This window comes from Schistocerca gregaria, chromosome 1 (assembly GCF_023897955.1).
Source record: "Schistocerca gregaria isolate iqSchGreg1 chromosome 1, iqSchGreg1.2, whole genome shotgun sequence".
Lineage (NCBI taxonomy): Eukaryota > Metazoa > Arthropoda > Insecta > Orthoptera > Acrididae > Schistocerca > Schistocerca gregaria.
The window spans coordinates 1,142,457,001-1,142,479,981 of NC_064920.1; the positions used below are offsets into that span (position 1 = coordinate 1,142,457,001).

A 22,981-nucleotide genomic window follows, 5' to 3' on the forward strand; every position below is an offset into this window, starting at 1 on the left:
GGTCTAACAACTGCTGTTGTCTTATACAGGAGTTGACAACCGCTGTGGCGTAAGCTGTCTGTATACATATCACTGCATTTGGATACACGTGCCTATACCAGTTGCCTTGAGGCTTCAGTCTATATTATATACCGAAATGCCTCACTTTCTCAGGTACGTTTTCCTTACATTGCAGAGGACCAGAAGTTACCCATGTTTTTGGGTAGTTCCAATAAGTTCATTCTTTATGCCAATGATACGACCAAATTAATGTGACTATTGGTGTGTTAGCAGACACTGTGAAATAAAAATAAGAGATTCTAGAATCATTTATTTCCTTTTAGCGGTAGTGTAAACAGACAAAGATGTGTTTTACAACAATCTGTGATTAGCTCTGAGCCATTAAAAACTAAGAGCATGAGGAAATTAAGTAAGAAGTTAAGTAAGAAAATTATGTCACAAGATTCTTAAATAAAAAAAAGTTGAGATTTTTAGAAAAATTTTTGGTCCGAATGAATCTGACTACACATCAGTGATTGTTAGAAGGCATGAAGTAATTAAATGAATGTGCTTCGTGTGGTCTATGTTCTAGCTGATCAATGCTAGCCATTACAGTCCAAAATTATTCATTTCATAAATCACCATCACAAAGAACTCTATTCAGTTATTTCAATCGCGACCCCACATGCTGCATCTGCGGTCGCTTCTGGGATATATGATCGACGGCGGCCATATAGTAGTCTGGTGGCTTTGCTGCAGACAGCGAGCTGATGCATCTCATACGGTGCAACAGTCTGCTCCTATAAGAGATCAGAGTTATTTGAAATGATTAGCAAAGAGAACACCCCACGAGCAACTTTCATCAAAGAGTTTTCAAGTGTAGTTAATATTCAAATAAAAAAAACACAACAAAAAACGTATAGAGTTACACAGTTCCCACTAAACACACCTAGAGTCTATATGGGAAGAATCTTTTACATTGGTGCAGATGTGAGGAAATGGTCTGCGTTAAAAGGAGAAAGAAATCGTTTTAACTTTCACACTAATATTTATGTCTTCGTATTTAGTTCCGTGTAGCATAAGCTAGACTCATTTAATGTTAATATTAAAAGCACCACTTGTTAACTGCATTAGTTGAAACTACTTACTTACACCGTAAAGCACAGTTGTAGCGCAACCACTATTTTTGGCCCTGACTGCGTAGACTCCGTTGTCACAGCTAATGCAAGAGACCACGGAAGCGGGTGAGATCGGAAATGGGCTAACAAAGCTACAACAGGGGCTACTTGTTGGTATGACAAGTATTAACTCCAAGGTATCGATTATTACCGGGTAGTTATAATTACCCTGACTTTACTCAGAGTGCTGCAGTGCAGGCCGTATACATCGCATGACGCTAAAACATGGTTGGTACATTCATCAATCGGTGCACTAACCGTGCATGCTGAATAAAATGATAGTTCCACTTTCTGCCACCAGGTGATAATATAGCGGTCTAAGCAGTCAGAATGTGAAACGTTTCCTATTTTGACGTCAGTTTGCCGTCTGTGACTTGGCGATGCGTGTTGATTTCTTCTGTAAAGTAATTGTTGGTTCAAAATGGTTCAAATGGCTCTGAGCACTGTGGGACTTAACTTCTGTGGTCATAAGTCCCCTATAACATAGAACTACTTAAACCTAGCTAACCTAAGGACATCACAAACATCCATGCCCGAGACAGGATTCGAGCCTGCAACCGTAGGGTCGCGCGGTTCCAGACTTTAGGGCCTAGAACCGCTCGGCCACAGCGGCCGGCTGACTGTTGGTGTATAGGGTTAAGAACAATGAAGTTCTCCGTACAAAACGGGATGGGTTGAGAAGAGAGACCGTCTAATGGCGGTAAAGTGGTTTTATCAGAACGACAGCTCAACTACGGGAATGCTGCCGACAGAAACAGTTGCGAAAAGGCCCTATGTCGATAAATGGGCTAAAGAGTATGAGCAAGAAGTTAGAAGACACAGGTGAATTAGGTGGTGCTGCAGTTACATGGAAGTTGTTGAAGTTCCTGTAGCTACTGCTGACCATGCAATACGTGCCTCAATTCTTCAGTCAATGCTCGAGCTGTGCCATGGGAATAATTGTCTCTCTCCTCGAGAACAGTTCAAACGACTTTGCAGTCTATTTTACACAAGTATCTCTACAAGATTCAAAATGTGCACCAGATGAATCGCCAAGATAGGGTACAGCATTGTGACTTTACCGTTTGGTTTTTGGCGCGTATGGAAACGGATGAATATGACAAGGGAATATTGTTTGTCCGGTCGAGGCATATTTTACTCAACATGGTGTCGTGAATGCACAGAGCCATCGTATGTGGGGCTCTACTCCACCACATGTTGTACAGTAACATCCTTTGCATTCAACTTATGTGACAGTAAGGTGTAGTTTCACAAGCTCATTCACTCTCGGTCCATTTTTCTTCGAGGAGATGACACCTCGAGGCCCTGCTAGCTGTACAGTGACGTCTGCGCGTTATAAGGATCTCACTGTCCAAACGTGAGTCTAGCTTTTCAAGAATACAACTGCTTCTACAACACAATCGTCATGGAAGATGAGGCCATGCCACATGCTTCTTACCAGGTGAAAGATTCGCTTCGAGTAACCTTAGGTAACGACCGCATCAGCTCCAGGCAATTTCAAGATGTATCACGTTCCAGATCACACGACCTAAATCTATGCGTACATCTGAGAAACAATGTCTATCAGGGATGTATCCGGACTCTTTGTGATCTGACATATCACCAGAATTACGCCAGATCTGCTGCGAGCAGCTTTAGAGACAGCGTGTTGCTGAGTCGAGAGACAATAATGAATACATTTTGTAGTGACCATATTCTAAAAAACTCTCCAGAACCAACGTTTTCACATATCTAATCTTCCTTTTCTTTTCCTGCACAACACCATATTCAGAAACGTTACAAAAAATTGTTCAAATGTCTCTGAGCACTAAGCGACGTAACTGCTGAGGCCATCAGTCGCCTAGAACTTAGAACTAATTAAACCTAACTAACCTAAGGACATCACATACATCCATCCCCGAGGCAGGATTCGAACCTGCGGCCGTAGCGGTCGCTCGGTTCCAGACTGTAGAACCTAGAATCGCACGGCCACTCCGGCAGGCGACACGTTACAGCGCCATATCTCCTCCCAGTGGCAGTAAGTTATTTCTTTTTCAGCAAACTCCACGAGCGAAACGATTACTGAACATACGTTTCAGCGTCCTGCGATGTATAAGGCCACCACTACAGCACTCAGAACAACATCAGTTTAATTGTAGCAACCTGGTACATGCTGCAACCAAAATGTAACAGCATTGACGCAGAGGAAAGGCAGAGCCGTTGCAGTCTGAGTGACTTAGTCGCTTCACTTCCGAGCCGTTGTTTTATAGTGACTTAAATGATAGAAAGTGATGATGTAGCAAAACAAGGACAAGCCAATTTCGTATAAATGTTTGTCATATTCAGTCAAATCTCTTGCAGTCTGCGAGCCAGATCTCTCGGGTGGGGGGGGTACCTGAAACGGTCCACAAGTCTACGACTCTGCATGGATAAATAAATCACCACTTCCGGACTCTGCCATTGCTAGTGGGCTGCAGTTCTGCTGCTTGTGCCAAGTGCGCTATTGTGGACTTAACGCACCCCAACTGGCAGGCAGCTGGAGATCTACTTCAGCTGCTGCAGGCCTCTTACTCTAGGGGTCGACCCTCCAAGCCTGGAGTTGGGCAACCACTCATCGCTTGTGATGGCAAATTCCAAGATGCCTGCCTTTTCTCCTTTGGGCGGACACTGTGGGACGTCTTGTCTGTGCTGTGAGCTTTTTGAGTGCAACCAGCAATCTTTAACTAGCGAACTACTTGCCGCCCATTTCTACAGTCAGCTTGCCTTGGTGGCATCATCAATCCACTGCTTGCACAATTCTGCTGACGGTCGCACCTTTTAATCTGCTGCCTGCACCATTCTTTTTGGGAACGTTGAATTCTCTCAGCATCAACACGACTGCTGGAGTTTGTTGAGTAATAGTTGAAACTAAAATGATTGTACTATTATTTTGATGTTGATACGTTGGAGGACTACCAGGTAGCATCCACGCAACGTGCCACTCCGGTCCCGTAAATGGTGAAGTACTACCAGATTCCTGACACCAAAAACACAGCTCCACCAACCACTATAGTGGCCATCCACTTCCGGTTATTAGACTCTGAAGTGCATGGCAGAGGATATGTGCACCGGCCACAAGCTCGCTTGACGATTTTATCTTGCAGTGTTGTCGTTTTCACCACACTTTCTTGCAAGTGATAGTGGTAGATTTATTGCGAGATGTACCAATGACCATCCGCGATGTGGTCCCAACTCGATGGTGCATCAGCACGTTGGGTAATTTGAGAGTCCAAAAGTAAAATGTTCTCATTGTCATTTTTTTCGGGAATTACGTTATCAGTGCTTATTGTGTTCTCTGCGCTCTGTTGCATGTCCCTAGACTGTCTCCTTAGACTAAGCTATGGAGGAAGTCATTCAGACATGCATTAGTACAGGGTGAGAATTATTGAACAATAGGAAAAAGCATAAATTAGTTACAAGGTGCAGATAGCATGAAAACTCTACTACATATATTCGGTTTAAGGTTTTGACATGGTCGATATGCCTGGCATCATTGACGATGATATGAAGTAGACGAATAGCGAAATGCTGCACGACCCGCTGAAGCGTCGAAACGGAGATGCTGTCGATAACCTCCTGAACGGCTGTTTCCAGCTCAACTATGGTTTTGAGGTTATTGCTGTACACCTTGTCTTCAATACAACCACACAAATGGAGGCGTATGTGTTCAGATCCGGAGAATATTGTGGCAGAGCGAGGCCCATGCCAATGGCCTCTGGGTATCCCAGAGTCAGACTGCAGTCCATAAAGAGTTCGTGTAGGACATGAAACCCTCTCCTGCTTTGATGGTGTCGAGCTCCGTCTCGCATGAACCGCATCTTGTCGAAATCAGGGTCACTTTGAATAATGGGAATGAAATCATTTTCCAAAACATTCACGGACCGTAGGTTATTCACGGTGCCATCAAGGAATATCGCACCGATTATTCCGTGATTGGACATTGTATACCACACAGTCACCCGTTGAGGGTAAAGAGACTTTCCGATCGTGAAATGCGGATTCTCAGTTCCCCAAATGCACCAGTCGTGCTTGTTGACGAACCCGTCCAAATGAAAGTTGGCTTCAAAAAATGGTTCAAATGGCTCTGAGCACTATGGGACTTAACATCTGTGGGCATCAGTCTCCTAGAAATTAGAACTACTTAAACCTAACTAACCTAAGGACATCACACACATCCATGCCCGAAGCAGGATTCGAACCTGCGACCATAGTGCTTAGAGCCATTTGAGCCACAACTGCTGCTCCATGGCCCTGGGACTTAACGGCTGATGGGTTTGAATTTTTTGTGGGATCAGAGGCAGACCTTCAACAACAATTTGTCGCAGTGTCTCCTGGTTGATTCCCACCTTCTGTGCAGCTCGTCCGATCGATTTCCTTGGGCTGGTTTGAAACACAGCGTGTGTCTTCTCGATGTTTTCTGGCGTTTTCACCATTTTTGGAAGACCGACTTTTTCAACACTGTCATCAAGAATACTAGGACCGGTTGTCTTCAGCTTTAACTCGGTCACAAATTTCCTTTTGAGCCGCAGTTGGACTCTCAGACAGGCTGTACCGTGACATGTTCATGCAGAAATGGCCGACAACAACGAGACTCATGCACATTCAGCCGTTCAGTTTGAATGTCCTAATGCAAACCGTTCATGCGTTATGACGATTTTGTTTCGTATAGTTCAATAATTATCACCCCGTAGATAGCACATGGCCTTCCACTCAAGATATCAACTTTCTCTGGAGTTTATAAGTTAAAAGATATGAGAAGTGGTTTTTGTTGATCACAGTTGTATTAGTTAAGAATATAATGCTGTATTTTTATACTTGTATTTACACAAATGAAACGTAGTGCCTCAGTATTAACGGCACTTGAAACAAAAACTATCTTTCGACTGTTTTATAGATATCCGAAATTTTTGAAACTAAGGCTCTGTACGAAATACAAGCTGATTCTTACAAAGAGGAAAACTGTAACTAGACCCTACTAGCAATGCTACTTATTTAAACAAATAGTGCTCTTACCAGGTTTGAACCGGCATATTCGTCGTCAGATGGCTATTCACGTTTATATTACCCTTGTTGCTGAAAAACATACGTAATATGATAATGAACAGCTTTCTAAAAGTGAACCTGTCGGTTCAAAAGTGGTAACGGCCCTTTTTGTCTAAATAAATAGCTTTGGAAGTGGTTTTATGATTTTTTTCTTCTTTCCAAGGATTAAATTGTAAAAGCTTTCTTACTGGCATTTGGGATCAGTTACTCTACTGGTATGGCACTAAGACTTTCGTAATGTCTTTATTTTCTAAATTGTCTCTTTTTCGCGGTGATGCGGTGAGCAGCGTAATTCTGTGGTGTCAGAATACCTTTTCATTCTTTGGACGCAGACCAGTCTTATACAAAGAGAGATACATTGTTTCTGCATTCTTTTCACAAATGTGGGATTTGGCATTCAGAACATTTTCACTTACCACTCTTCAGCTCGAGACCGTCCCAACGTAGGGCGGACTTCATGGCTGCCTATAAACGTGAATAAGTTAGATCCCCTAGATATACAGGTATTTCGAGTGATCTGATGCTATCGTTTCTCTTTTCACACCTTCAGCAACAAACTGTGGCGGCCCAGCACCAAGTGTGAAGCGCGAATCTTGTGCTTGTAATAACAGCACATTAAAGACAGATTACATTATACTCTTATTAGTGTGTTAAAGGCCTCACTTGTCTTTACGTACTATTCCAGAAAACGCGAAAAGATCGTCAAATTGAGTTGTTGTAGGATTTTAGTTTCAATTATCGGAACGCTCCTGGCTCAGCTGTCCTTACAGATGCTTCATTTAGTTCACCTGCGCCAGCCATGATCCTGTTTTCTTATAAACTGGGATTATAAAGAAACTTTCCGATACTGATACTAAACTATAGCGATCCCTTTCAACACCCCCTATGTTTCGCCACACAAACGTTTCTAGGACATGGCCAACGATAATTGTGCCAGACGACCTCCAAAGACTCGTATTCAAAGTTCCCCCTTGATTGTTCAGGTATTATCTTTATAATTTTCTTCTCATGTATCCTTGTTTCTGCCGACTATTTAATCGTATGCAGTGGAGTGTGCGATAATTTATCTAGCCCTTCGTTGGAACATAAAGTTGATAACAGAACAGTAGCTTTGTTTGTTAGTGGCTCAGTTGCGGTGTGAAATGTCAACAGAATTAACTTGCAAGAAACGCGATGTAATTATGTTATGAATAATGAAATGCTGTTGTGAAGACTTCCATTCGGTAGTTAACCATAATGCGTTTCCGCCAATGTAACACCGACAGACGGCAAAGTCTGCTCTTCTACATGAACTTGTTTAGTCCACTGTATTGACGCTTCTATGCCGCTGCTGAAATTTTAATCAGGTCTATATTCACAGAATGTTGGATGTGATCTTTATACTCCTGTTTCCATTCGAATACTGTAATTCATTTCGGTCTATCTCAAATGATGTCAGTTACTTGGACGTTGTGAGGAATAAAACACGCGTGAAATTGCCACATGTTATTTTGTCTTTGTCACAATAGCTGAAGCCGCGATGCATTGTACGAAAGACGCCAGACAGAAACGTGTTCCTCCTGTTTCACGTCAGATCAGACATAGTGATTTTTTAAGCCTCAGGACTGAAATAAAAACAACACTAACCACCACTCTACAGGCTGTCAGGACGTCGTTATAAAATGGTGATGACATAAACACACAAAATGTGTGACCCAGCTGAACAGTCTGTGAATAAAAATCCGAAAGGCTTCAGAGCCATGTTGGTGGAGAATAATTATGAGGCAAAATGATTAAACAATGGAGTCTGCAAAAAGCAAACGAAGAGGACAAAATACACTGCAATTAGAGGCACTAGAAAAAGTAGAAAGAATCTTGGGACTGTTAAACAAAGGACGATACTAGCAAAAATAATAAGAGAAATTATTAATCCAGAGTGGTCTCAAACGAACAGTATACATATAACGAAATAATTCGCAAACTACACATAAACTTCAGGAGGGTATAAACAGATGGAAGTCTTAACTTGGGAATAGTGTACTGGAAAGACAGATCGTAGATCGCTGAGAAATGGAGGTGCTATAAGGGGATGTGTAAAGAAAGTGAGAAGGACATGCTTGTGAGCAAAAGTGTGTAAGCTAGTTATGTTTGTTATGTTTATAATTAACAGAGATTTCATTGATTATATGTTGCCCTTCAAATCATCTTTGCATATTTATTACGAAAAACCGCCTTGAAAATTTGAATCCGTTCATGGTATTTTTCATTTGACAAAAAATATTTTTCTCTTGATTAGACTCTTCTGTGTCAAATCAACCATTTCATTGCAGCGAAGTAGATGTGCAATTAAGCAGTCACTAATTTAATTAGAAAATGCAGTGTTATTTCCCTGTTGATTCTTCCTAGCATTTCTCCACTTGGAAGTTCATTGACATTTCTATGTAGCTTCAAAGTTCAATTTCGTCCAGATTCTTCCCGATACTGTTCTCACAGCCAGTGATTCATTCCATTCAGTGCTGTGATTTAAACGCTTTTTCTAAAATCTTAATCATCAGTTTGTTTATTATTTATACCAAAATACCGCTTTTATTTAAACCGAGCGAGATGCACAGTGATTAGCACTTTGGATTCGCATTCAGGACAACGCTTCAAATCCGCCTGCTGCAATCCAGATTTAGAGTTCCGTGAGTTCCCTAAATTCACGGCCCATTTCCTTCCCCACTCCTGGAACATTCTGAGCTTGTGGTCTGTCTCTAAAGACCTCGATATCGACGTGGCTACTCTTCCATCTTTCCTTTCTTTTATTTAATAATATCTCTGATGATGACCTTCCTTTGGCTCTCTTACATAAACTCTTATCCTTGATGATGGAATGCTTCATAGGTTTCTCAGGTCACTTCGAATGTTGATATTCAGGATGTCGTTATTACACACGGTATGTCGCTATTCTCTTTCCTGCAACGTTCATAACATCCAACTTTGTTTTTTCTTCACAAAAGTTCCATACTACTTACTCTGTCTACTCCATTTGTCTGTCTGTAGTGATTTTCAGCTACTCACAAACTGAAGTATCCATCACCGATAAACAGGAGTTCTACAGGAGAACCAGAAAATTAAACAGTAGCTGTTGTAAGCAAAATGCATTCCGTGCTCTGTTCAGAACAAAGATGAATGTAACTAATGCACAACATTCGAGTGGAAGTCTATCGAACAGGGACGCCAAAGAAATATTAAGTACTCAAAGATGTCGCCACCCATTTCGGTGCACTTACGTATTAGCATATGTTAAGATTCGAAAAACTGAGAAGTGTTTCCGATGTAATCGCTGACATGCATTGGTGGTACTCTGAACCGTGTTACCGGGCGTTACGGGCACTTCATTATAAACTTCACTCTTCGAGTAATGCCCCAAACAAAAGCCAGGTGAGGTAAGATCTGGCAGTATTGCACGACAACGCACTGGACCGCCTCTTCCGACTCACCGACGGCTACAGACGCGATCTGACACTTCCCGTGGTGATACAGAAAAATGTGCTGTGCGTGCTGGGCCACAATCATGTTGAAACCACATTGTTGACAGCCCAATGGAAGATATGCAAGCAATGTGGCATATCTACATCTACATCTACGTGATTACTCTGTTACTCACAACAAAGTGCCTGGCAGAGGGTTAAGTGAACCACTATTAAGCTGTCTCTCTATCGTTCCGCTCTCGAACGGCTGGCGGGAAAAACGAGCACTTAAATTTTTCTGTGGGAGCCCTGATTTCTCTTATTTTATCTTGACAATCATTTCTCTCTCTGTAGGTGGGTGCGAACAGCATGTTTTTGCAATCGGGGGAGAAAACTGGTGATTGAAATTTCATGAGAAGATCCCGTCGCATCGAAAAACGCCTTTGTTTTTATGATTTCCACTTAAATTCATACACTTATCGTGTCTGTCATACTATCTCCCCTATTTCACGATAATACTAAACGAGCTGCCCTTCTTTGTACGTTTTCGATGTCATCCTTCAGTCCCATCTGATGCCGATCCCACACCGCACAGCAATACTCCAGAGCAAGACTTGGCCAAACGATTACATCCATACGTACTTTCCATAATTACCACTGGCCAACTTAATACTCACAACAGCAGGAGCTGCGCAAGGAGGTGGAGGAGAAGAGACTGGATGTGTTCTTTCTGCAGGAGCCGTACACCCAAGCTGAGAAAACAGCATTTGCAGCCGCGACATGACAAGTAGTCAGCAGAGGGGAAGACCAGAAAGCGGCGACAATAATAACAAACAAAGTCCTGCGGGCTGCGATACTCTCACTGTACGCAACTTATCACTGTAACGTCGTGGACTTGCTGTCTCCCGTGGGAGTAATCACACTAGTTAACATGTACTTCCAGTACGGTGATAACATCGAGAGACATCTTGACCACCTGACTACAGTAATCACGGCGTTGCAGGGACGAAAAATGATAATCACTAATGACATCAATGCAAAATGTCGCCTATGGTACAAGGGACACAAACGAAGAAGAGGTAGAAGAATTCATCATTACCTTGCAACTAGTGGTGGGCAACAAGCCCAGCAACCCTCCTACCCTTGCTGCGGGAGGAGGACAAGGCACAAACATTGATGTGACCTTAGTCACACCAAACGCAGTCAACATCATTCAACAGTGGAAGGTTGATGAAAATGCCACCAATGGCGACCACAATCTCATAACTTTCACCCTAGGTGATAGAGAGTGCATGTGGGCCATGGGGGGTGGGAGGCGCAAATGAATTATAAAAGAGCTGATTGGGAACGTCTAGCGAGGGAGTGCGACATTTTTGCTTTGCCAGAGGGTGACATACACCAGGACATAGACGTGAACGAGAGAGCTGAGGAACTGGTGCGTGCGATAACTAGAGCGGTGAAAGCAGCTGTACCAACTAGGAGGAAGGCCATGGCGGCCTCTCCTCACCATGGTCGGCCGAACTCGGGGATATGCGCCGGTCTGTCAGAAGGCTTAGGAGGCACTACCAGCGCAGTGTAGTCTGGAAAAGATGGTTGCTGCAGTATCGGAAGGCTAAGCTAAGGTTCCAAAAGGAACTAAGAGCGGTAAGAACAAGAAGCTGGGAGAATTACGTCGTGAACAAATTAGCTTTAGACACCTTATAAATTAGTTAGAGAGAAGATCCGCTCCTCTATAGAGTTGTCAACAGTCAGGCATGGGGAGGGGATGACGGAATACTGGCGGGAGACTGCGAAGGTCCTGCTCCAGTCTCTGTTGCCTGACGATAGCGCGGATGGGGAAACTGAAGGGCAACGTCAGCTACGATATGATGATCCTGGCGAATATAACAATGATCGGCATTCTACCACTTTCTGAAGAGAAGGTGGCAGCCCACATAAGATCGCTAAAGAGCTCCTGGGCCAGACGGCATTGTGGCGGGGGTGGTGCAATTCATAGCCCCCCAGCTAATTACACCACTCACTCACCTATACAACGGGTGCCTCAGGCAGAGAAAGTTCCCGAAGATCTTGAAGATCAAGAATGTTGTGATTATCAAAAAAGGACCTGACAAAGTCCCGGCAGAAACGAAATCATACAGACCTATATGTTTTTTGGATCTACCTGGCAAGATATTAGACAGACAGGCTGCACACCGAGTGCTGTACGGGATGAGCAGCAGGCAGTTCGGCTTCAGGCCTGGGCGATCGGCATCTGATGCAATCGCCATGGCGGCTGAGGTCTGTGGCTCTACCCCACACAAGTACGTAGTTGCTATCATGGTAGATATCAGTCGTGCCTTCGATTATCTGTGGTGGGCCTTCGCTCTCCTCCTGCTTGAGAGATAAAGAGTGTCCAGGGCCGCTATATGGTCGCCTGAGGAGCTATTGCGAGGATCTCGAGGTCTGGCTATCATCCCCTAGCGGGAGAGGGGGAAAATCGATAACAAAGAGACGCCCCCAGAACTCCGTTTTAGGTCCCCTGTTCTGGGACATCCAAATGGAGCCCTTACTGGGTAACTTACAACAAAGTGAACAAGTCCTAGAGATGATAGCCTACACGGATGACTTCCTCCTGTTGGTTGGCGGCCGTAGCCGTGAGGACATAGAGCCCAAAATGGGAAGGGCTACATATAAACTGCAACTTTGTTGCCAGAACAGATGAAAATATCACCAAGTAAATCAACTTACCTTCTGCTAAAAGGACAGTTGATCAGAAATCCAACAGTGAGAATCGAGGGCTCACCGGTTCTTCGGCGACGTGAGGCACGATACCTGGGAATCATCATTGACGAAAGGTGGAACTTCGGGAAACACATTGACACCATAACCCAGAGAGCACTCCAACCACTAAACAATCGCATCTCCGTTGGACATAAAAGATTTCATCTTCCCCCTCACCTCACAAAATTATATCATAATAGTATCCTGACATCAGTAGTGGGTTACAGCTCAGGAGTCTGGGTGCACAGGCTCATGAGTGTAGTGCCCGCCATGACAGTGAGAAGAAATCAGAGAAGCATGGTAGTGAGATCTGTGGGTGCCTACAGGACATCTCCAGGGGGATCCCTATCAGTCATAATGGGGCTCTGCCCCCCTCGACATCAAAATCAGAGAACAGGCTGCATGGTTCTGGGCCAAAGAAGTGAGTACCGACAAAATAGAAGACATATTAGGCATTGGTGTAAGGGTGAGATAAGGTGAGGAGGCAGCAGTTATGGCAGGAATAGTGGGAAGCAGAAGAAACAGACCGTAGAACATTTGAATTCCTATCGAATGTAGGGAACGACTGAACATGAAGTACTTTGAACCAACCCGAGGATTCTTCCACTTTCTCACTGGCCATGGGCCGTACCCAACATATCTATGTCGGTTTGAGAAGAGGGCTACACTCGCTTGTGAATGTGGTGTATCAGAGGGTACTCCCGATCATGTGGTCTACGAGTGTGCCCTTTTCAATGAGTAGCATCTACATGAAGTGACCAACTACCCCACCATGACACCTATCACTTACTCAGACGAGAAGATATTTTTCAAACTGTGAATAAATTGGCTAACGAGGTATGACCAGAAGTGTTAAAAGAATACCTGAAGGACATTTACTAACTAACAACCTGAGACACCCATCGGAGTCCAGTGCCCTATTCCTATACCGCCTGTGCGTGGACAGGCTGACTTTCTTCACAGTCTGTAATCAGACGCATACAGGACTAGGGGGAGTGAGGTACAACACCACCGGTATAGGACAAGCACCGTATATGACATAAAATAGAACTAGTTGGTAGGACTTAGAATTAGGTAACTTAGTTAGGAACCTGCAGCGATTAACATCTTTGGCCCGCCCAGTGTCAGGGGCGAGCTCATCGGGATTAACTGGATGGGCAGGGCTCTATACGTAGGTTTGTAAACTGCTGACACACCTGTGACGCTGCAGGTAGTAGTGATTAGTTATGCGTAGGTATTATAGAAAAAAATAGATTAATAATAAATTAGTTTCCCATTGTTAATTTAGTTACGGCTGCAGCTCTCTTAATAAATTTTTAATTAGCTGTAATCAATGTTTTGTATAAACATTAGGACACACTAATCGCATAAGGAAGTGGGTTAAGATTGTATAATTATAAATTTGTGAATAAAAAATTTAAAAAAACTCCAGAATAGGACAAGCGAGGTGTAAGCAGTCTCCTTAATAGACCTGTTTCATTTTCTAAGTGTTCTGCCAATGAATCGCAGTATTTCGTTGGCTCTACCCACAACATTGTCTGTGTGATCGTTCCAATTTAGGGTATCTGTAATTGTAATCCCTGAGTATTTAATTGAATTCACAGCCGTCAGATTCGGTAATCGAAATTTAGTGGATTTCTTTTATTACTCACATGAATAACTTCACACTTTTCTTTATACAGGGTCAATTTCGCACCATACAGATATCTTATCTAAATCATTTTGCAATTCGTTTTGGTCATCTGATGACTTTACAAGACGGTAAATGACATCATCATCTGCAAACAATCTAAGACGGCTACTCAGATTGTCTCCTATGTCGTTAATATAGATCAGGAACAATAGAAGGCCTATAGCACTTCCTTGGGAAACGCCGGATATTATTTCTGTTTTACTCGATGTCTTTCCGTCAATTTCTACGAACTGTGACCTTTCCGACAGGAAATCATGAATACAGTCGCACAACGGAGACGATACTCCATAGGTACGCAATTCGGTTAGAAGACGCTTGTGAGGGACGGTGTGGAAAGCCTTCTGGAAATCTAAAAATATGGAATCAACTTGACAACCAATGTCGATAGCACTCATTATTTCATGAGTATAAAGAGCTAGTTGCGTTTCATAAGAACGATATTTTCTGAATCCGTGCTGACTATGTGTCAACAAATCGTTTTCTTCGAGTTAATTCATAATGTTCGAACACAGAATATGCTCCAAATGTTCTATATTTACCCCGTTTAAGATGCAATCGATAAAGAATTTACCAATGAGTTTGTCACTAATTTCTCCATTCCAAACATTCACTTGCCACGGACGGCGTAACCATTGTGGTTTTCAACCCTCCAATATCGCATATTCTGTCGATTATTCGTATGGTTGTTGGTGGAGGTCGATATCAGAGAACAACAGTCGAAGAGTGGAACTAGGATCTCTTCTTATTTGCTCAAGCGACCAATGGCAAAATCGCTTCGCTTCTGGAAATCATTGGGATAAAGTTCCTGACGTAGGGAAGTGTGTAACGGGCTTAGCTGACAACTCTCGCTACACGACGTAATTTCAGAGTTCTAAAGTGGGGGCTATGATTCACTGTAGCTAACATCACGGTTTCAGTATTATTTCAAGTAAATGTTCTTCGACGGTTCCTTTTCACTTTTCCATGGCTATACAGTTCCCGGAGTAATGAACTTTCAAATGACCCGACAAAGAGTAGCGCGTGATCGCACCCTCTGGAGGCAACGTTGAGTATAAAGGACTACTCCACTATCGATATTCCTGTCACGTTTCCATAAATGTAAACTATTCCACTTTTCTCTTCCGTGATCATATCAATATAACTATCTAACTAATAACGCAATCTGATTATGAAGGAACCTGTTGAAAAAAAGGTGGGATGGCGTGCACGCAATGATATCCAGTCAGATAATGAATGAATGAATGTTTCGAAACAGCGACATGGACGAAACTGTAAAATACTTGGTTTGCTACACTTGTCTGCTTCGATGCCTTTTGTTGGTTGATTTGTTGATTCAGAGGTGGGGACCAAAGGATGTCGCCGTACCCTTTCAAAGGAACTATCAGGCAATCTGCCTGAACCGATTTAAGGAAATGCCTAAATCAGGATGGCCACCGCTGGTTTCAACCGTCATCCCCCCGAATGCGAGTCCAGTGTTCGAACCACTGCGCCACCTCGCTCGGTCAGTGCTTTTCGTCTAATGCAATTTGGAAGTCATTTGTGTTATTTGTCGACTATACCTTAATCTGTCACGCCAAGACAATTTTTGTTTTGCATACAAAAGTAGGATCGGACTGTACAATAAGATTCTAAAGCTGCCCTGTGTATGGGGCAACGGGTGAACATTGGTATCGCACGATAGCATTTTCAAAAATATTGAACACATATTTCTCGGATTCTTTAGGTTGTAGTTATTTAGTAACAACACGCATTTTACCTATTATCATGGTTTGTGAGACAGTGCTGCGATGTCAGCGAAATCGTGGCTGCGTGTTCGAATCCTTGTAACGAAAAACTATGAATAAGTTAATAAGCTTAGTTGATAAGAGAAAGGGAAACAATAGTTAAACATTCCATATCACCATGTGCAAATGCCCTATATTAAGTCCCTAAAAGCTCTGGCTTCTAATAGTTTGAAGGCATATGTAACTGGTGATGGTCATCTATTTATTGAATCGACAGTTAAATACAAGAACTTGACTGGCGCTATTCTAAAGGACTAGGTTATCGGTAGCACTGCGTTTCATCTTCGCTCCACTTCTCGTTCCTTACTTGTCAGTGTCTAATTAAATGCAATACGAAGCTGCACTACTATTCCATGGTAGTGTGACGGTATGTGACATAAATATTGACATTTTTATCGGTTGTAAATCGTAGTTTACATATTTTATGATCATAATTAATACAAAAGATACAGTTAATGTTCTTGAAACAACTGATGTGTAGTGATAATTTAAGAGTAGCATCTTTAGTTAATGTCTATGAAAATAAAAAAGGACCGAAAGAGAGGCGATTGTACGGCCGAGAAGGAAGGACGTACTTAATGCTACACACACTGTTTTGTTTCGCTATACGGAAGGCAGCCATTGAGCGGCTACACATATTTTATGTAAGTTATTCTGTATTATTCTAAAATAAACTTATTATTGTTATCAGAAAATGAATTTCCTTGTAATAGTTGTCACCTCAAATTCTCCCAGTGGCTAATTACTTTTAATAAGCATTTTTTTCAGTAATTTGCGCTGCGGGGAGCTCGTCTTCCGATGCAGCCTCTGGTCGGCCATTAAGAGCCGAAGTATTAATTTATTTTTCAGTGTCAACAGTAACTGTAAATGGGAGAGATTTAGTTGTATGAACCTTTTTAAATTGCAACAGACAATTAATTTATGTTAAAGTTCATTTTTTAAATTATACAGATTTCCTGAGTTCAGTAAGTTTCATCTTCGCCGCTCCACGGCAACAATCGAAATTCTCTCGAGCCTTGCTTTCCAATCAATCGATATAAATTAACAAAATTACATTCAATTCAGTTAACAGCAACTATATTTTAGTCATCGCACTCAAAATCTAAAGTTGGTACACGAATAACTGCGGGCCTTCAAGAACCCGTTTCATATTTACTTATGCACGTAAGTAAAAGTGATGAGAAAAGGTAATATCCCCGAGAGAAAGAATCATGCACTAACAAAAGAAAATATATCGAATATATACATAATTTTATATAACGTAACAAATGGCACCGACGTCACAGTAGGTACGTGAAGAGAAAAGTATAACGCGTATACTAGGAACTTACCAACGTTAGCAGTATTATAACATCTCTGTTACACTGATAGCTCATCGTTGAATTGAAGGATGGTTTAGACTTTTGAGATAACGGCGTTGATGCGTGCGCATACCTGTGGAAGTACAGCAGCTCCAGGGCGAGTACTGCGATGGCGCCAGCTATGCCGTACTGGAGCACGAGCAGCGCGGGGTAGAAGTCCATGATACCGACGCTGACAAAGCCGCTGACCATGTTCTCGCAGACGGGCCTCTGGGGCAGCCACAGCCGGCGCTGCCGCGTCAGGATCCCCACCTCTCGCTGCCATCCCACTCTGCGCAAGAGGGGATGGTTGGCTCACCTCAGAGATGTTGCCCGCAGTTAGCGACGAAACGTCAGGAGGAAGGAAAATGAAATGCTTTTACACGTTGTGACTATGAAAATTGTGATTGTAAACAGAAACAAATTGCACCGTGTACCACGTACCCTGCGCCGTCTGGCGGTCTAGTCCATTTGGCTTCCAAAATTTTCACTTGGTAGCAGTTTGCACTTGGCCCTTGCTCAAGAATGCTGACGTGATACAAATGGTTCAAATGGCTCTGAACATTATGGGACTTAACTTGTGTGGTCATCAGTCCCCTAGAAATTAGAACTACTTAGACGTAACTAACCTAAGGACATCACACACATCCATCCCCGAGGCAGGATTGCAACCTGCGAGCGTAGCGGTCACGCGGTTCCAGACTGTAGCGCCTAGAACCGCACGGCCACAACGGCCGGCTGACGTGATACAATGCATCTAATGTTTTTATATGGCTGACATAGCAGTGGTAAGGTAGGAAGCCATATTCAAGTCGTTGTAATATGTCTCTTTTCAATGCAGGCATATATCACATTTTCGTATCGTCTGATATCAGTTATGTGTTCTGTTTCTATAGCCTTTGAAAATGACGGAAGTCAAACGCGTAATGTTAATGAAAAATAAAAGTGTAGTGAAGACATAAGGAAAGTTATTAGAAGTGCATTAGAAGGAAGAATTTCTACTGTGTGACCCGGTCTCTAACCTGGGATGTTTTAATTAATGAAGACGACGGCCGTGAAATTCTACTCGTAATGATTCTACATTCTAAGTTGGCCGAGTATGAGCTGTTAAATGTTGGTGAAATAGAGGACAGGCGGTGGTGGACAGCACGAATTACAGAGTCTGAGAATACCAGAAATCAGAACTGCATTGTCAAAAGCGACCTACTGCAGACTGTTAACGTAGGTACGAATACATGGAATAGGTCCCCAGATATATGAGTGCCTAGAAGACATGTTAATTAATACAAACCCATATTGTCTTCGAAAGTCAGAGCACGTCAGGGCAAAGGTATCATCAGGAGTGGCCCAGGGAAGCGCTTGGTATTTAAGACACGTATTGCAAAGCATGAAACTTTTGGAAGGTAGGAGACGAGGTACTGACAGAACTGAAGCTGTGAGGACGGGCCGGGAGTAGTGTGTGGGTAGGTCAGATGGTAGAGCGATTTCCCGCGAAAGTTCAGAGTCAGGCTGCTAGATTTGTTACTCGTAAGTTCGAACAACACGCAGATGTTACGGACTCGCGTCGGGCACTCAAATTGGAATCTCTGGAGGAAAGGGAATTTCTTTTTGAGGAGCACTATGGAGAAAATTTAGACAACCGGATATTGAGGCTGACTGCAGAACGATTCTACTGCATACAACATACATTGTGCGTAAGGACTACGAAGGTACCGTACGAGAAATTAGCGCTTCTACAAAGGCGTATAGATATTCTTTTTCCCTCTCTCTATTTGCGTGTGGAATAGGAAAGGAAATGACTAGTGGTCGTAGAGGGTATCCTCTGCCACGCACCGTACAGTGGCTTGCGGAGTATGTATATACACGTAATTAAATATGTGAATGAAGGCGGTAGCATGAAATAAACATGTATGGCCTCTTAGCAAGCCTAAAAATATTTATCAAGTGCTTCTTGTCAAACAGTGTGTAAGTTTCTCAGGAAAATCTCATGTAGTATTAAGAGACCGTAAGCTCGATGGGAGAGATGTACGTGATGAAGTTTAGGTGTGGGAAGTGGCAGCAATGAGTGGTTCATGTTGTGATCATTGGCTGTGTTTTCGAAGAATTTATGTACTACAGCAGGTGCGGCCCATCATCGCTCTGGCCGTGGTCCTGGCTATCCTTCAGAGCGCAGTGTGAGTGTGGCTCACAAGGGGTCAATCACACCTGTTAATTACCGACTTTAATGAGTTGAGAGCCTCTCCTGATTACCTGACTGGCGGCTTTTCATGTCATGGTCCGCAGTGTCCAAGAAAATCGATGTTGAAGTTTTAGGCGTGCCTCCTATACCTGTAATTGTTTTATGTGAGGTCCTCCAGTTATGCAAAACACCATTATTCTCAGTATCCAAACATGTTTCGACACCACTGTGCCACCATCAAAGCGTTTCCGTTTTTATTTATTTTCGTTTTTATTTTCTTTACATTTGGTGTGCATGAACCACAGTCACACTGTGTTCTGGTGAAGTGAAAAGTGTTTTACTACGTTATTTGTGAAAAATACTTACGTGAGCATCACAACACCTCAGCATTATGCAGAGAATGGAAGAACTTGCCACACGAAAACATGACAAGCTACCTGTAGTAATTAACACACAAGTGACCCAGAAAATTCATGCACACCAAATGTAAAGAATAAATAAAAACGAAAGCCCACTGCTGATGCACAGTGGTGTCGAAACATGTTTCGGTACTGAGAAAAACAGTCTTTTGCTTAACTGGTGGACCTCCAATCCAATAATTTTAACTGCAAACACGGCCAATACAAGGAGCTGCAAACCACAATGATGGATACATCTTATGTTAGTCTGTTTCCTCGTGGTTGTAATAGTACTAACGTTGCAGGATAGGAGACCTGCATAAAACTCCACATCAGTATGCTCAGGAACTACGTGCTATTGCATTGAAAGCTACTTAATTCATTAGAAAAAAATTGCAGGAACTGGTATATTCTGAGATCTGTCAAAGTCATTTCACTGTGTAAATCACAATATCCTTTTAAGTACATTAGAATATTATAGCATAACAGGAGATGCTGCAAAATTGTTCAAATCTTATATCTCTGGCAGGAAACTAAGGGTGTTATTAGGAAAGAGACATATATCAAGCTATCATGCATCATCCAACTGGGAACTAATTACACATGGGGTCCCACAAGGTTCCATTTTAGGGCCCTTACTTTTTCTTGTGTATATCAATGACCTTTCATGACTAACATTATCAGAAGCCAAGTTCGTTTTGTTTGCCGATGACACAAACGTTGCAATAAATAGCAAATCAAGTGTAGTCGTAGAAAGGTCAGCTAATAGAATATTTGTAGACAATAATCACTGGTTCATAACTAATTCTTCGTCACTAAACTCTGAAAAAACACACTACATGCAGTTCAGAACTTGTAAGGGGTGTCCCACGAGTATATGCCTAACATACGATGACAAGCAGATAGAAGAAGTAGACAGTGTTAAATTCTTGGGATTAAAGCTTGATAATAAATTCAACTGGGAGGAGCAAACCACACAACTGCTGAAGCGTCTTAACAAATCTCTATTAGCAATGCGAATTGTGTCAGACATAGGGGATATAAAAACGAAAAAGCTGGCATACTATGCCTACGTTCATTCCATAATGTCATATGGGATTATTTTTTGGGGCAATTCATCAATCCAAGCTAAAGTTTTCCACGCACAAAAAACGTGCAGTAAGAGTTATATGTGGTATGAACTGAAGAACATCTTGCAGAAGCCTGTTTAGGGAACTAGAGATACTAACTACTGCTTCCCAAGATATTGATTCCTTAACGAAATTTGTCATTAAAACTATATCACTTTTTCAAACCAGTAGCTCAATTCATGGAATCAATACTAGAAATAAGAATAATCTTCACAAGGATTTAAAGTCACTTAGTTTTATACAAAAAGGTGTGCATTATTCGGGAACACACATTTTCAATAACTTGCCAGCAGCCATATAAAGCTTACCAACCAATGAATGCAGTTTAAGAGAAGCCTGAAGGATTTATTGATGGCCAACTCCTTCTGTATATAAGTACAATATAACTGCTGCGCAATTTCAGTGCAGTAATGTGTTCATTGTTAATAAGTGTGTGTGTGTGTCTGTGTAAGTACAGTCTAACTTATGCACCAGTTCAGTGCAGTAATGTTATCATTGTACGTAGTATTTAGTAGTTGTATTACACATTTATTACCTTATAAATAAATAAAATTTTTTTTATTTTAAATTCAGTGCATTAGTATTTGTAAAGAAAGTATTTGTAAAAATAGACGACTATGCCACTTGAGACCTGTGGAATGGTACACTAGCTTATTTGTTTGAGTTGTAAATATTTGTCATATATTGTTGTTTTTCTAACATGTTCTACATCCTGGAGGAACTCCTCACTAAGGAACAATTAGAATGAAAGTAAATATAATCTAATCTAATATGCCCAGATACTGAGGAGAACCTCTTCTACTGTGTGATTTACAGCTGTCATTACTGCCTCGTTAGGAGCGAGGATGAAAAGAAAAAGGAATGTTGCAAGGAAGATGCAGGTAGAACAAGGCAGATGGCTTGTAACAGATTGCTAACAATACCAGTTGTGTGACAGTAGTAATACTTTTAACATTAGGACTATCTGCCATCTAGGCATATGTCCCATAAACAGGAGAAGTGGAGAAGTCTCATCATTCGATACTGAACGGAAATTGCTTTACTTTTCGTACAGTTTGAATGTTACAAGGCGTATTTAATATGCTATCGTATATTGAAAACGCTGGAAAATATTCATTAGGACATCACTACAACTCCATCCATAAAGACGATATGATGTACTTGTCTTCTGACGAACGAGATTGAATACTGGCTGAACTCAACGTTGCCTCTGGAAGAAAAATTAAGGTTAAACAGGGCACTGAAGAATGCTTTTATGACCGTCATTACCAATCACTTGAATTCACTTTTAATGCAAGTCTAGAATCATTTGTTAACAAATGTGGTGGACAAGACTGGAGACATAAAAAAAAAAAAAATCCCACTTCGTAGTTCCAGCATTCTGATGTAGGACAGGAAACAACTAACTTTTATTTATCTTCTTGCTTTAATTTTTTAATTCTTCCAATATGTTTCGCAGTTTGTATAATAGTCATTTCTTAGCTGTAGTTAGTTGCAGACCATCAGGTCTATTTTCAAACCATGGTCTTAGAGTATGTGAATTTGGTGAAAATGTGGGAATACACTTACTTCTTAGGATATGCTTGGAGAATGAACCTGATGGCATGAAACAAGTCACTACAAAAAATGACTATTTAAATTCATAGCGAAAACCTTCAACTCACTATTAATTTGCACAGTTTTGATTACAAATAATTTGCAAGCTTAGCAGGTATAATTGGCAGGGATGTTGTGCCACAATGTAAAACATTACAAGCAACTGTTCCAGGCCAACAATTATCAATAAAATTGTCAACAGCACAATGATAGTGTACAGAGCACTGTCTCCAGAAGCCTTCTTCACATCGAAATTCGTTAACAAACTTGGTTGGCTTGTCAGTGTGTTTCGTTGTTAATAAGTCTTTTGGCGCCAATTGCACTCTGCAACGTTATTATGTTGCTGACGATTTTATGAACTACGACTGGCCCGCAACAGAATCTTTTCTCACTTACATCATGGTAGAAAATTTCTGCCATTTGGACCAACTAAGCTTGAAAATGGTCCATGA

The 22,981-nt window shown here is 41.9% G+C and overlaps 1 protein-coding gene across 1 annotated transcript in view; it reads right to left on the bottom strand.

Moving 5' to 3' along the window:
* Positions 1-643: 643 nt before the first annotated feature.
* LOC126293462 (ionotropic receptor 75a-like) overlaps positions 644-22,981 on the bottom strand; it is a 109,555-nt gene continuing 87,217 nt past the window's right edge. Inside the window, exons 5-6 of the mRNA XM_049986742.1 lie at positions 17,321-17,518; positions 644-779 (exon numbers count right to left, since the gene is read on the bottom strand). Coding sequence (XP_049842699.1) covers positions 644-779; positions 17,321-17,518 — 334 coding nt within the window. The remainder of the gene's footprint in view (positions 780-17,320; positions 17,519-22,981) is intronic.